Raw genomic sequence first — 15,770 nt, forward strand, 5'->3', positions numbered from 1 at the left:
GCTTTCTCAGAAATGCTGTCTACAAAAACTGTTGTAGTTGGACCACTGCTTTCGTCAATTTCATGCTTCTTATAAGCAGCATGATCCTTTTTTTGGTCCAATATCCATTACCCCACAGAGGACAAATAGGTGCTGGTACCAAGCTCTGTGCCTCTGGGTTGGAAAGCTTATTGGACAAATAACCTATAATTAATTATTTAAATGAACAAGAAGGCTTAGTCAAGATATATATATATATATATATAAAATATTATTGAAATATTAAATAGACAACATGACAACATACATAATTACATAATTGATCATTAAGGATATACATGTAGTGGTGAATTTGCATAAAGGGGAGGTGAAAACCATAATTAAAATGTCTGTTCCATCACTGTGACGACAAAGTTAGGATAAGGAAGCGAATAGATATCATTGACATAAAATGCAGAGAATAATGGGAACTCAACTGGGAGATGGGTATAAAAGGGAAGAAGTTACACTCAAACATTTACATATTTGGTACACCAGGTTGAATAATTCCTTGTTCAGAATTATTATGCATGATGCGGGCATTTGTTGAGAGTGCACTTGACAATGTCGCATATATTGTTTGAATGCAGTTCCTATGAGGTGCAAAGGAAACATCTAATTGCTGAATTAATATCTTTGGGAGAGATCCAGTTTAACATGGAAAGTTCGTTAATATATCATTGCCATTGTAATATATTTAAGTATTTGACTTTCTGAAAAGCAGTAGAGTTTCTGAAATGTTCTGAGATTTTTTGGTAGGTGTGAATTTAGAGGGTATACTTCTCGTCTCTTTGCTCCGAACTCCAACTCAGTAGGTGGCGATAATGCACCTTACGTTGTTCTCCCAAAAGCTATGAAACTTTACAAGAAGAAATAGTCGAGCTAGTGCCACGCACTCGTCCCTCTGTACGCATGTGTATTGCTTCGACTCTGAGCGATTAGGCCTTGGTAGTATACTGTGTGTCTGCGGCGGCAGTTTTCCTCTTTGGGTTTATTGTGTAGAAGATATGGCTGGTTGGGCAGGATTTTCTGACGAAGAGGTGACGCGAATAAAGCAGTTGAAAGGTAAAAATGTGCACTTTAACGTGTGAGTTTGCTGATTTGTTAAAGAACACTCCTGAAGTCGCTATCAGTTCTGAATGTTTTACCCATGGACTTTTCCTATTACTGCATCTTTTTGGGCCTGTGTAGCTACACTGCTTGGAGGGCAAATCCTAAAGAGGCAATACGTTTTGAGCCATCTTGTCTTTTATTTAGCAAAAATAAATTATACGTATATATAATCATCGGTGCTGAAGTTCTGATGGTCCGGCTCAGCGATTTGTGCCAAGAGTGGAGGGCCTAATTGTCTGATATTAGAAAGGATAATTACACTTGTGCTGTTTTTTCAGTGTAGCCCATACCACAACAGTGAGCTGGTATAATGGAGGAGAAGGTCTCAGAATAATGTAAGCACATCTTACAACACATTTAAAGGCCGTCAAATATTTGCAAATGTATAGCTTGATTATTAAACTCGATCATACTTAAAAGTTGTTTCCAATGGTACCCTTTTCTATGTACTCTAGAATTCTGATTCTTTTGTCTGGTCAAATTCGCACGTTTTGTTTAAAGCGCAATTGGAAACGCTTACGGTACAGTATGACAGTTGGTTACCAAGCTTGTTTGCAAATAAGCGTGTGGGGTTTCGTCCCCTGTGCTCTTCGTATTCCTACTGTAGCGTCTGGAAACTGGGTTAGGAGTTAGGAAATGTGGGTATTTTTACACGGTCTTTAAAATGAAGAACAGTCCAACTCAAGAACAGAGCCTTCAGACCATGATGATGTGCTGAACTAATTAAACACCGAATACTTTCTGCCTTTATAATCTCCATTTTCTGCATATCCACGTGCATGTTTAATGATCGTTAAACCCCTCTTTCATATTGCCCTCCACGACAGCCACCACTTTAGGGGAAAAAGCTTGCTCCGCACTGTTGCCCTTCTCACTTTAAATATGTGCCCTCCAGTATTAGATGTTAACCCTCGGAGAAAGATGCAGGCTGTTTATTCTATGTATCATAAACTTGAACTCCTGTCTGGTCATCCCTAAGTCCCAACAGTTCCACAACCTCTCCTCATAATCCAGGCAGCATTCAGGTAAACCTCTTCTGCACCCTTTCCTAAGCCACAACGTGTCTTTTATAATCAGGCAAGCAGAAATTAATGTTGTACTCTAGATGCAGCCTAAACAAAGTTTTATGAAGCTGCAACATGACATCCTGACCTCCTGACTAATGAAGACAAGCATGACATGCATCATTTTTATCATCCTATCAACTTGTGCAGCCTCTTTCAGGGGGCCTTGGGGGTGAATCCCGAGATCTGTCTTTACATTTAACAGTATTCAAAGTTCTGCCTTTAACTGTTATTTTATATTTGATCTCTCAAAGTGCATTACCTCAACAAACTCGATCTGTCAGTTATTTGCCGATCTATATCCCACTGCATCCTTTGGCAACCTTCTATCAGACCACCGATCCTTGTATCATCTGTGAATTTACTAAACCATCTATCCACATTTTTGTCTGTTAATTATATGCATCACAAATAGAGGTCCCTGTAAGAATCCCTGTGGAGCACCGCAAATCACAGACTTCCAGCCAGAACAAGTCTCCTCGACCACCACCCTTTATTTTCTATGGCAAGCCAGTTCTATGGCAAAGTCACCATGGATCCTCTGCATCTTAATGTTCTAGATGAGCCTACTGTGAGGGACCTTAACAAACACACAACTAAAATCCACAGACAACTTCTACAGTTCAACCTTCCTCAGTCACCTTTTTTTTAAAAAAATCTCTCAGGAAGGCAAGATTTGTCCCACACAAAGCCATGCTGACTGTTCCTAATTATGCCATGATTTTCCAAATGCTCATAAATCCTATCCTTCAAACTCCTCTCCACTAGCTTCCACTGACGTGAAACGCGCCAGTCTATGGTTTTCACTATTTTCCCAAATTTCCCCTCTGAGCAACATTAATTACTTGTCGGTCCTCTGGGATCTTTACTGTGAGTAGGGAGAATGAAAAGATCTTTGTGAAGGTCCTAACAGTCTTGTCTCTTGCCTCGTTAAATATCATGGCATATTATCAGGCCCTGGGGACCTATCCACTTCACCGTTCTTCAAGAGACCCAAGACTTCCACTTTCTTTATCTAAAAATGTCCTAGAGTATCAGTACACTCCACACTGATCTCATTACCCTCTACATCCTTGTCTTGGTAAATACCTATGAAAAGCACTACCCATCAAGAACATATTCCCTTATCCTTGTGGTACAACACTCTCCCTACTTATCCTCTTGCTCTTGATGTATATATAGAATGCCTTGGGATTCTCTTTAATCCTGCTTGCTAAAGGACTTTACATGGCCCACTTTGGCTTTCTTAGTTCCCTTCTTTGCAATCCTCAAGGGTTCTGCTCGATTTTACCTTCCTGAACCTTGTATTTGCTTTTTTCTTCTTGACTAAATTCTACAGTGCTCTCATAATCCAACGTTCTATTACCTCCCAACTTTATCCAAACATACTTATTGAAACATACCTGACCTGTACTCCTTGCAACTCATCTTTATATTTAAGAGGGAGTTAGATATGGCCCTTATGGCGAAAGGGATCGGGGGTATGGAGGGAAGGCTGGTACAGGATTCTGAGTTGGATGATCAGCCATGATCATACTGAGTGGTGGTGTAGGCTCGAAGGGCCGAATGGCCTACTCCTGCACCTATTTTCTATGTTTCTATGTTTAAACACTCTCCACTGTGTGATGTGGACTTGCCCAAGATCATTTGTTCCCAATTAATTCACCTTGTTCCTGCCTAATGCACTCATCAGTTGCTGCCCCAAGTTAATACTCTCCTGCAAGATCCAAACTTATCCTTATTTGAAGCTTTCTTAAAACTTAAGGAGCTGTATTCACTGTTTCTTAAACGTGCAGGCTGATCAAGTGAATTCGGCTGCAGTTTGGCAAGGTTGGCACTTGTAATATTTAGATGCATTAGTTTTCATATTGATATGGCAAAGGGGTCATTTAGCAAATTTTCCTTCTCTTGCCCTCTCCAATTTAATCTTTTTCACAGAATCAGATGTCTTTACACGTAATCCTTGAACCATCAACTTCTCTCTCTACCCTCGCTACCAAGGTGAAGAACCCGGCTTCTCCAGTCTAACCTTGTGACTGCATCTCTTGTAATTAGCACCATACCAGTTAATTCCAGTGAAATTTTGAAAATCAAAAAGTGTATCCTTCCTAAAACTGCATCTCATGGTAAAACAAACTTGGTAATTCAAGGTATGTAGTCATGAACTGACATATCTTGAATATCTCCTCTTATAACCAATACAAACAATAGGTTTATTTTAGTAATGCTGGAGAAACTCAGCAGTCCAGGCAGCACCTAGTGAAAAGAGTAAACAGTTAACTTTCAGCTGAGACCCTTCATCAGGACTGGAAAAAAGAGATGGAAGTCATGAGTAAGAAGGTGGGGGGAGGGGAGGAAGAAGTACAAGGTAGTAGGTGATGGGTGAATTTCTAAATGACAATAAAAGAGGACTGAGTGTTCCCATAATTAAAAAAAATGGGAGAGGGGGAGGGGTAAAGTAAAGAGCTGGGAAGTCAATTCGTGAAAGAGATGAAGGGCTGGAGATGGGGGAATCTGATACAAGAGAACAAAAAACCATGGAAGAAAAGGAAGGGGGAGGAGCACCAGAAGGAGATGATGGGCAGGGAAGGAGATAAAGTGAGAGATGCGAATGGTGAAGAGGAAGGGGGCATTACCAGAAGTTTGAGAAATCAATGTTCATGCCATCAGGTTGGAGGCTACCCGGATGAATGCAAGGTGTTGCTGCTCTGACGTGTGTGTTGTCTCATCATGACAGTGGAGGAGGTCATGGACTGCCAAATCAGAATGGGAAATAAAACAAATGGGTAGCCACCGGGAGATTCTGCTTTTCCTGGCGGATGGGAGTGTAGGTGCTTGACCAAGCGGCCTCCCATCTATATCGTGTCTCATTGCTATACAGGATGCCACACTGGGAACACCGGATACAGTGGATGTCTCCAAAAGACTCTCAGGTGACGTGTCGCCTCACTTGGAAGGACTGTTTGGGGCTCTGATTGATAGTGAGGGAGGAGGTGTAGGGGCAGGTGTAGCACTTGTTCTGCTTGCAAGGATAAGTAACAGGAGGGAGATCAGTAGGAGGGATGGATGGATAAGGGAGTCACGCGGAGAGCGATCCCTGTGGAAAGCAGAAAGTGGGGGGAAGGGAAAGATGTGCTTCATGGTGGGATCCCATCCTCGCATTTATTTTCCTTGAAACAAAGCCTAGGAAACTATATTGTGATGGTTGAGGGAGGAGTATGTTGAGAATAACACTCCTTGCTCCTGAAGTGTTGTGAATTTGTTAATTTAGCAGGAATATATATTATTTGATGTCTTATTAAACTTGCAGATTTTGAAGCTTGTCTTTGAGACAGCGGGTAGATAAGTTTAATGCAACTGAAAGATTACAAAGTACTTTCATGTTCCACTTATGCAGTCCAAACGGAATAATTTTGTTTGTATAACTGCTTTGTCCGTTGTATAGCCCAGCTTGCCACTGGTTTCCTGAAGGGGAAATCTTACCTGGCAAATCTGTTGGAATCCTTTCAGAAAATAACAGGCAGGATAGACAAAGGAAAATCAGTGGATGTTGCTTACTTCGATTTTCAGAAGGCCTTTAATGGAGTGCTTCGCATGAGGCTGTTGAACAAGATAAGAGCCTATGGTACTAGCCCATTTACAGGAAAGGTACTAGCATGGATAGAACGCAAACACGAGGAAATCTGCAAGGAATTTCAAGCAACACACATAAAAAATGCAGGTGAATGCAGCAGGCCGGGCAGCATCTGTAGGAAGAGGTACAGTCAACGTTTCGGGCCGAGACCCTTCGTCAGGACAGGGTCTTGGCCCGAATCGTTGACTGTACCTCTTCCTACAGATGCTGCCTGGCCTGCTGCGTTCACCAGCATTTTTTATGTGTGTAGCATGGATAGAAGATTGTCTGACTGGCAGGAGGCAAAGAATGGGGATAAGCAGAGCTTTTTCTGATTGGCTGCTGGTGACTTCTGGTATTCTGCAGGGATCAGTGTTGAGGCTACTTCTTTTCACATTGTGTCAGTGATGTTGGGTGATAGAATTGATGGCTTTGTGGCCAAGTTTACAGACTACATGAAGATACATGGAGGGGTAGGTAGTGTTGAGGAAGCAGAGAGTCTGCAGAAGGACTTAGACAGAATAGGAGAATGGCCAAAGAAGTGGCAGGCAGAATATAGTGTAGGGAAGAGTGTGGTCATGCACTTTGATAGAAAGAATAAAGGCATAGATTATGGGGGAAAAATTCAAATATCAGAGGTACAAAGGTATTTGGCATCCTTGTGCAGAGTTTTCTAAAGATTAACTTAGAGGTTGGTAAGGAAAGCAACTGTCATGTTGGCATTCATTTCAGGAGGGCTAGAGGTTCAAAGGAGTTGCAGGGGACTGATTCCAAAATGAAAGGGTATGAGGTGAGTTTGATTGCACTGGATCTGTTCTTGCTGGAATGAAGTGGTGGGGGGAGAAGGGCAGATCTTATTGAAATCTATTGAATATTGAAAGGCTGTGACAGAGTGGGTATGGAAAGGATGTTTCTATAGTTGGTGACTCGAGGACCAGAGGGCACAGCCTCAGAATAGAGGGATGTCTGTTTAGAAGAGATGAGGAGGAATTTCTAGATAAAGGGTAGTGAATCGGTGGAGTTCATTGCCCCAGACAGCTGTGGAGGCCAAGTTACTGAGCGTATTTAAAGCAGAGGTTGATAGGTTCTTATTTAGTCAGGGTATTAAAGGTTACCGGAGGAGGCAGATGGATGGGGTTGAGAGGGATAATAAGTCAGCCACGGTGGTAGAATCGTGATGGGACCATTGCTGAGTATTGCTGCTGTGACTTATGGTCGAATCAGTTTTGAGTACCATTGGCTGAGGAAGAATAGTGAACCAGAACAATAGCCCTGTTATGGAGTTTCCTTTAACTTAAATGGGCAATTATAATTTCATTTTAATGACAATATGGCCATTTTTTTGAGAACAGCACTGAAATGTCAGTATTGAATATACTGCTGGAAAGATACATTCATTCATAATCTTGTAGTTCTGAAGTGAGAATAATCATTCTTCTAATTATAGGATTTTAATGAAGTGAAAGATGTTGCCTGGTATAACTGTCTTTCATGTGTGGGGCTGTGTGTACTGAAGAAGAGTGGCTGTTTCAGGAAAAATAAACCACCTTATTTGTTGATTTATTTTAGAGCTGTTAATTTGTATCTCATTTTCCTGGAGTATATGCAGTGCTTTAGGGAGTCAGTGTGATTCAGAATTGCAGGGAATTACTTCAATACTCAATACATTATACGTAGCACTGATTGTACTAGTAGCATATAGGCATCCGTTAGTCTCATGAGATCATGGATTTGCACCTTGGAAGGTTTCCAGGGCACTGGCCTGGGCAAGGTCGTATGGAAGACCAGCAGTTGCCCATGCTGCAAGACTCCTCTCTCCACGCCACCAATGTTGCCCAAGGGAAGGGCATTAGGACCCATACAGCTTGGCACCAGTGTCATCGCAGAGCAATGTGTGGTAAGGTGCCTTGCTCAAGGACACACACACTGCCTCAGCCAAGGCTCGAACTAGCGACCTTTGAATCACTAGACGAACGCCTTAACCACTTGGCCATGCGCCAACACAGTAGCAGCATACTGGAGGAAAAATAGTAACAACCAGAAACTTAGTTAGCTTCAACTGAAGAAAATCTCTGCAAATTTTATGTTCTTTCATGCCCATGTGAGAGAAATTCATTGGTTTCTAAAATGTTGCCTTGTTCCATCCGTTAGTCTTGCGAGACCATGGATCTGCGCCTGGAAAGTCTTCACTCTCCAGGGTGCAGGCCTGGGCAAGGTTGTATGGAAGACTGGCAATTGCCCATGCTGCAAGTCTCCCCTCTCCACAACACCAGTGTTGTCCAAGGGAAGGGCATTAGGGCCCATACAGCTTGGCACCAGTGTCATCGCAGAGCACTGTGTGATTAAGTGCCTTGCTCAAGGACACAACACGCTGCCTCAGCTGGGGCTCGAACTCACGGCCTTCAGATCGCTAGTCGAACGCCTTAACCACTTGGCCACGTGTTCCAGAGTGGTAACACATTTATGCTTTTGTGAGGATTAATGGTGGTGGCATTGGGGGTGTGGGGTTGCTGGTAAGGAAATAGGTACCAGTCTGTCTGTCTCCCAGTTTGCTAGCAGAGTCACAATTTAAGGTCTTAGTGATATTAAGGCTCCACTGTATAATGTATAGTGGAAAGCTGGTGAAGCAAGATCAAGGACGTTAAATATCAGCCACTGCTTGTCTCAATACAAGCAGATTTTCAATGATGACAGATTAAACATTAACATCATTCATTTAAGTTTAAAGTTCAGAGTAAATTTTATTATCAAAGTACATGTATGTCACCATATACAACCTTGAGGCCCATTTTCCTGTGGTCGTACTCAGCAAATCTATAGAAAAGTAACTGACAGGATCAATGGAAGATCAAACAGAGTGCTGAAGACAACAAACTGTGCTTATCCAGATATAAATAAATAGCAATAAATAATGGGAACATGAGATAAAAAGTCCCTAAAGTGGATCATTATACAAGTATATTTTCAAAGGGGCCACTGGGTTTGTGTATATTTCAAAAGTGCTTCAATTATAAAATAGGAAGGAAGCATCCATTCATTTTAGAAGATACTAAGTTGTGCATGCACTTCATTGAAAGTGACTGGGAAACAAAAGGTTACTGCTCCTGAATCAGGTTTATTATCACTGATATATGTGGTGAGAAGTGTTATTTTATGGTAGCTGTGCATTGCAAGACATGAAATCACTATTAGTTACAATAACTAATGTAAGAATAAACTTTTAGTAAGAAATTATGAATATTTAATACAACTATAATTAGTCTTTATTGAATAACTGAACTGAATAATGTAAACAAAAAAATCTGAAATGGCACAGTAAATTATTTCATTTTGCAGCTTTTCAGAACAAAAATCAGCTTTGTTTTTTTTCTTTTTGTAAAGCTTTGGGTCCCTGGCAAGTGGAAAGAGAAGAAATAATGGGACAGGTATAACACCTTTGGTTGTATGGGAAAGTACCACTTGGCAGGCTGGTGACAGAAGAGCAAACTAAGGAATCACAAAAGGAGCAATTCTTTTGAAATGCTGTTCCTATTGGTAGAATCTTGTTAGAGCTGGCATAATTTGCAAAGAGTGCCAGTGTTGTAACTAAACTGGAACAGTTGATGTGTTGATAACCTTGCATTTTTCTTTAATTCTGATTTTCAACATCTGTATTTCTGTATCTAAAATTCATATTGCCATTGTAAAGTAATTATAAGATGCCTTTTCTTACTAATGGCAGACTATATATGAGGTCATGCTCACATCATTGGGTCAAATTTATTTTTAAGTTCTTGGTTTAGTCTGGTTGCAATTTGAAACTGATTACTTAATTCCAAGTGGCTCTCAGGATCTGGAAATTGTGAAAAGAGGTGTTAAATTTTACCTAAATTACTTTTTGGGGAATATTTCCCTTTGTTGAATTTGATACGAGTCAGTGCTCCTTAGCCCACTTTTCTCCTGGCATCTGTTCATATGATGTAAAGATTAATTTCAACTCCTATTCTGACTGCTTTGTTGACAGAACTCTTTCCAATTCCTTTCTTCTGTTTTTCTTCCACAAATTTGTGGCTTTCAGAATACAATAGTGAGGTTGCCTGTTCGCTTTAATGTTTTTTTTATCTTTGGTATTTTAGATTAACTTCTTGACTTGGAAGGTAATTCCCTGGGCAAATTACTTAGAGTAAAAGTAAATGCATTTGATAGTGCACTTTTGCTAAATTTTGGCCAGTCTGGAGTTCTCATATATTAAGAATACTTCGCTGGTTTTTTTTCTTGTTGAATTTTGATAACTTGCCAATAAGAAATGAAAATTCTAATTTCTAATCCCGTGGGAAAGCCTGAGGAAGGAAAGAACTTCCAGTGTAGCTCAAGAGATGAAGTTCAGGGAAATGAATAAATATGCAAGGTTTTGGCAAATAATTACCAACAGGAGTAAAGGCATAGAGGTGAGATTAAGGATGTGCAATTATACATTTAAGTACAAAAACAATCCCTTAGGGCAATCCCATTCATCAGGTGACCTATAGGCAGATGACCATTTTTTTGCATATCATCCTTGGTGGATTTGCATACAATACATTTCTTCCATTCACTGCCCCACTTGCAATCATTTCAATGGTGCTTTTCAAACCCACAGTATTTTACAAGTATTGCTGCTGATATACTGATGGTAAGCAAAGCTGAATAAATTGACGTTTATCTGACATTGGGAGAGATCAATCAGTGGTCTACTCTGAGTATGTTTCCTGTGAATATACACAAAATTGAAACTACTAATCCATTGAACGGGGAAGTGAGATGATTAGTAATGGAAACACAACTGTATAATGGAATTACTGAAATAAGGGTTAGACCATAAGACATAGAGCAGAATCAGACCATTCAGCTCATCACGTCTGGTCCACCATTCGACCATATCTGATTTATTTTTCATCTTAACCCCATTTTCCTGCCTCTATCAACCTCCACTTTAAGTATACCCAATGGCAAGGCTTCAACAGGAATCTGACAGTGAATTGCACAAATTGACCAACCCCTGGCTGAGAGAATTCCTCATAATCTCTGTTCTAGAGGAACATCTTTCTATTCTGATATTATGCCTTCTGGTCCTAGACTCTCTCCTACTGGAAACGTCCTCTCCACATCCACTCTATCAAGGCCTTTCAATATTCGATAGGTTTCAATGAGATTTCTTCCCCCCGCCCCCCACCAATTCTTCTAAATTCCAGTGTGTAAAGCTTCAGAGCCATCAAGCCCTCTTCATATGTTAACCCTTTCATTCCTGGGATCATTCTTGTAAACCACCTCTGGACCTCTCCAATGCCAGCTCTTAGATATGCGACCTAAAATTGCTCACAATACTCCAAATGTGGTCTGATTGATGCTTTATAAAGCCTCAGCATTATATCCTTGCTTTTATATTCTACTTCTTTCAAGATGAATGTTAACATTGCATTTTTACTACCTATGCAACCCGGGGAATCCTGCACTTGGACTCCCATTGCCACTCCTTTGCCCATTCTCCTAATGTGTTCCAAGTCCTGCTGCAGACTCCCTGCTTCTCAATATTATACGGCCCTTCACCTACCTTTGTATCATCCGCAAGCCTGGCCACAAAGCCATCAGCTGCATCATCCAGATCATTAACATATAACGTGACAAGTAGCAGACCCAACACAAACTCCTCCAGAACACCTCTAGCCACTGGCAGCCAACCAGAAAGGACTCCTTTTTTTCCCACTCTGTGCCTCCTGACAGTCGGCCAATATTCAGTTCATGCTAGTATCTCTTCTGTAGTACCATGGGCTCTGACCTTATTTAGCAGCCTCATGTGCAGCATCTTGTGAAAGGCCTTCTGAAAATCAAAGTAAACATCATCCACTGACTCCTTTTGTATCCAGCCCGTTACTTCCTCAGAGTTCCAACAGATTTGTCAGGCAAGATTGCCCCTCAAGGAAACCATGCTGATTTTTATCCTATTTAACCGTGTGCTTCCAGGTAGCCCTAAACCTTATCCTTAATAATGGATTCCATCTTCCCAGCCACTGAGTCAGCCTAACTGGCCTATTAATTTCCTTTCTTCTGTCTCCTTCCCTTATTAAAGAGTGGAGTGACATTTCAATTTTCCAGTCCTCCGGAACCATTCCAGATTCTAGTGATTCTTGAAAGATCACTACTAATGCCTTCATAATTTCTTCAGCTGTCTCTTTCAGAAACCTGGGGTGTAGCCTATCCTGTCCAAGTGACTTATTTACCTTCAGACTTTTCAGCTGCCCAAGCAGCTTCTCCTTAGTGATGGCAACTACACTCACTTTTCTCCCCTGACACTCTTTTGAATTTCTGGCATACTTACGAAGACTGACACAAAATACTTACTAAGTTTATCCGCCATTTCTTTGTCCCCAATTAACACCTCTCCAGTGTCATTTTCCAGTAGGCTTCTGTTCATACTTGTCTCTGTTTTACTTTGGAAACATCTGAAAAATTTTTTAGTCTTCTGCAACAGACGAGAGGGGGGGACAAACAGCTCACTGGTTTCAGTGTTACAATCTGCAGCATCGCTTATTTGAATTCTCCTGACCTGAGGACCCTCAGACTCGCTCACCATAGATAGGTAGATAGAGAGAGAGAGAGATCAAGTGCAGAGACCTTCTTTTCACAGCAGCACGTACCACCTGCCTGCTCACTCGATGTTTCAATCTCCCATGATGCTTCAGTCAGCAACATTGGCGAGGAATCTTCGCCTACAGGACCCCGGCACACGACCTCCAGGCTGCACCTGGAGATATTGAATCGCCAGTCTGCTTGGCAAGTTCAGAGAGCGAGAACTCACAGCTTGGGAAGAATGTAGTTTGACCGCAACTGTGAATCACGGACCCCGACAGGATTCCAGCCATCTTGAAAAGGAAAAGAGACATGAGAAGAGAAGAAATTAAACTGTTTCACGGACAAACTGGAAAAAATTCCCCTGGTCCACAAAAACCTCTGGCACCGTCTTTAGCTCCTCCCACTTTAGCACCTGCTCTTGATTTTTAAAAGATTCCCACTAATTGTTGTGGGCACATGGCGAAGTGGTTGAGGCATTGGACTAGCTACCTGAAGGTCGTGAGTTCGAGCCCCAGCCGAGGGAACGTATTGTGTCCTTGAGTAAGGCACTTAATCACACAGTGCTCTGCGACGACACTGGTGCCAAGCTGTATGGGTCCTAATGCCCTTTCTTTGGACAACATTGGTGTCGTGGAGAGGGGAGACTTGCAGCGTGGGCAACCGTTGGTCTTCCATACCACCTTGCTCAGGCCTGCGCCCTGGAGAGTGAAGACTTTCCAGGCACAGATCCATGGTCTCGCAAGACTAACGGATGCCCGCTAATTGTTGCTTTATTGTATGCCCTCTCTTTTGCTTTTATGCTATCTTTGACTTCCTTTGTCAGCCATGGTTGCCCCATCCTCCCTTTAGAATGCTGCTTCTTTGGGATAAATTGATCTTCTCTTCCAACTTACTTACAGAAACTCTGGCCATTGCTGTTCTACCATCATCCCTGCTAGTGTCCTCTTACAGTCATCTGTGGCCAGTTCTTCTCTTGTGTCTCTGTTGTTCCCTTTTGACTGTAATACTGATACATTATTTTTGCCCCTCTCCCCAGTGATTTCTATCATATTATGATCACTGACTCTTAAGGGTTCCTTTACCTTAGGCTCCCTAATCAAATCTGGTCCATTACACAGCACCCAGTCTACAATTGCCATTTCCCTAGTGTTCCTAAAAAGCCATTTCATATGCATTCTACAAATTTCTTCTCTTGTAATGCAGCACCAACCTGATTTGCGCAATCAACCTGCATATTGAAATCCTCCATGACTATTGTAACATTGTCCTTTTTACATGCCTTTTCTATCTCATGTTATATTTCATACCCTACAACCTGGCTATGGTTCAGAGGTCTGTATGTAATTCCCAACAGGGTCTTTTTACCCCTGCTGTTTCTTGATTCTATCCACAAGGAATCTACATTTTCTGGTTCCATGTCACTTCTTTATAAGGATTTGATTTCATTTATTTTACTAACAAAGTCACTCCATCCCCCCTGCCCACCTGCCTGTCCTTTTGATATCATGTGTATTCTTGGACGTTAAGGTCCCAGCTGTGATCTTCTTTCAATCAATCATGACTCTGATGCCCATAATATCATAGCTGCACTACAAGATCATCTACCTTGTCTCGTATACTGCATGCATTCAAATATAACACCTTCAGTCCTGTATTCACCACCTTTTTTTTCAATTTTGTTTCCATGTTGCCTGAAGTTAAATTCTTATCCCTTCCTAAATTTTTAGGTTTTTTTATTCTGGTGACTTTAGTAACCTCCCCTACACTCTCCTTCCCTTTCGCTTTATCCATACTTTCCCGAGCCGTTGAACCCATGCTACTATTTAAAGCCCTATCCACAGCCCTAGTTGTGATTCACCTGGTTCCAGCATGGTTTAGGAGGACACGTCCCCTTGTAACAGCTCCTTCCTTCCCCAATACTGAGACAAAGGTCCCACAAATTTAAAACCAGTTCTTCCACACCAGTCTTTCAGCCACACATTTATCTCTCCGAAACTATTAACCCTGTGCCAATTTGCACATGGCCCAAATATATGACTTGAAAAGTAGGTTCTTAATTCTTTCTGGGATCTTAGACAGTTATCCCTTATTTTCTAATCCATTACACCCAAAGAATATATCTGTCTACAAATGTTCCCACTTAGTAACAACACGTTACTACTTTACTCTTATTTTTATTTTTGTAAATTTGTAAAGTTCTATGACAAATTATTGTGTAAACATTAATTCTACCTATTTCCTCTGGCAGTGATAGTCCTTTAATGGACTTTTGCATCTCAGCTGTGGAGCTAGAGAAAGTTTTGTGTTAGTGAATTTTACCTTTCAGAGATTTAAGAGATGATGATTAATTTTATTTGTTGCATGTACATCGAAACATACAGTGAAATGTGTTGTTTGCATCAATTGAAGTTGGTGGGGATTGTGTGTGGCAGCCGGCAAGTGTCGCCTGTTTCTGGTGCCAACATACCTTGTCCTCAACTCACCAACCTTGACTGTGCGTCTTTGGAATGTGGGAGGAAACCGGAGCACCCGTATGAAACCCAGGTGGCCCCAGGGAGAACGTACAATCTCTTACAGACCACAGTGGGAATCGAACCCCTATCTCATAGCTCGCACTTCTCTTTCCCAAATAGCTGTAAAATAAGGGTAAAACTGCATATCTTTAGGTAACAAATGAGGCATAAGGTAAAATGGGTGGTCCTTGAGCTCCTTTGCAAACTCTACCTGAATTTCTGTATCATGAAGTACAAGTGTTCATCTAATCCTGGCCCTGATGTTGAGAATTGCCCATCAAGCCTTAATATGTATTTTTCAAGAAGTCTACGTTTTCTGCTTTTGCTTGCCCCAGGAATGTGAACAGATATATTAACAAACGAAATCGAACTTTATTAAATTTGTTTTGACTTTCCGTGTTCCCTTTTTTTTTAAAAAAAAGGTAACCACGGAATCTGTAAGACTGGTGATGTTTGCTGTAATTATTCTCTGAGGACCTCAGGTCAAACTTGTAGATTTGAAAAGCACGTGCACAGAAGTCTCCCCACAGCAATAACCAAATAACCATAAGTAACTTAAAATGGAACGGATGCCTGTTAGGTTCCCATCTGAACAAATCGTACGTATGCATGTACTTGAATAAGTAGCTTAATTCCTCCCTCAAGCAGGCTTCCGGAAGACCAAACTATTTAATTGTAAAAAGATTGTGCTGGGATGTAACCTCTAAGCAAGGCTGACTTTGATTTATAAGTAATCATAGCAAAGGAGCCAATATCAAGCAACACACATCAAAGTTGCTGGTGAACGCAGCAGGCCAGGCAGCATCTGTAGGAAGAGGTGCAGTCGACGTTTCAGGCTGAGACCCTTCGTCAGGACTTCGG

General features: G+C 41.4%; 1 protein-coding gene across 2 annotated transcripts in view; it reads left to right on the top strand.

The window, feature by feature from the left end:
- Nucleotides 1–938: 938 nt before the first annotated feature.
- The window catches only part of gorab (golgin, rab6-interacting), a 31,594-nt gene continuing 16,762 nt past the window's right edge, over nt 939–15,770 (top strand). For both annotated transcript variants that reach the window (XM_063064937.1, XM_063064938.1), the window contains exon 1: nt 939–1,083. In XM_063064937.1, coding sequence (XP_062921007.1) covers nt 1,026–1,083 — 58 coding nt within the window. In that variant the 5' untranslated portion in view covers nt 939–1,025. The remainder of the gene's footprint in view (nt 1,084–15,770) is intronic.

The sequence above is a fragment of the Mobula hypostoma genome, chromosome 12, assembly GCF_963921235.1.
Source record: "Mobula hypostoma chromosome 12, sMobHyp1.1, whole genome shotgun sequence".
Classification (NCBI taxonomy): Eukaryota; Metazoa; Chordata; class Chondrichthyes; order Myliobatiformes; family Myliobatidae; genus Mobula; species Mobula hypostoma.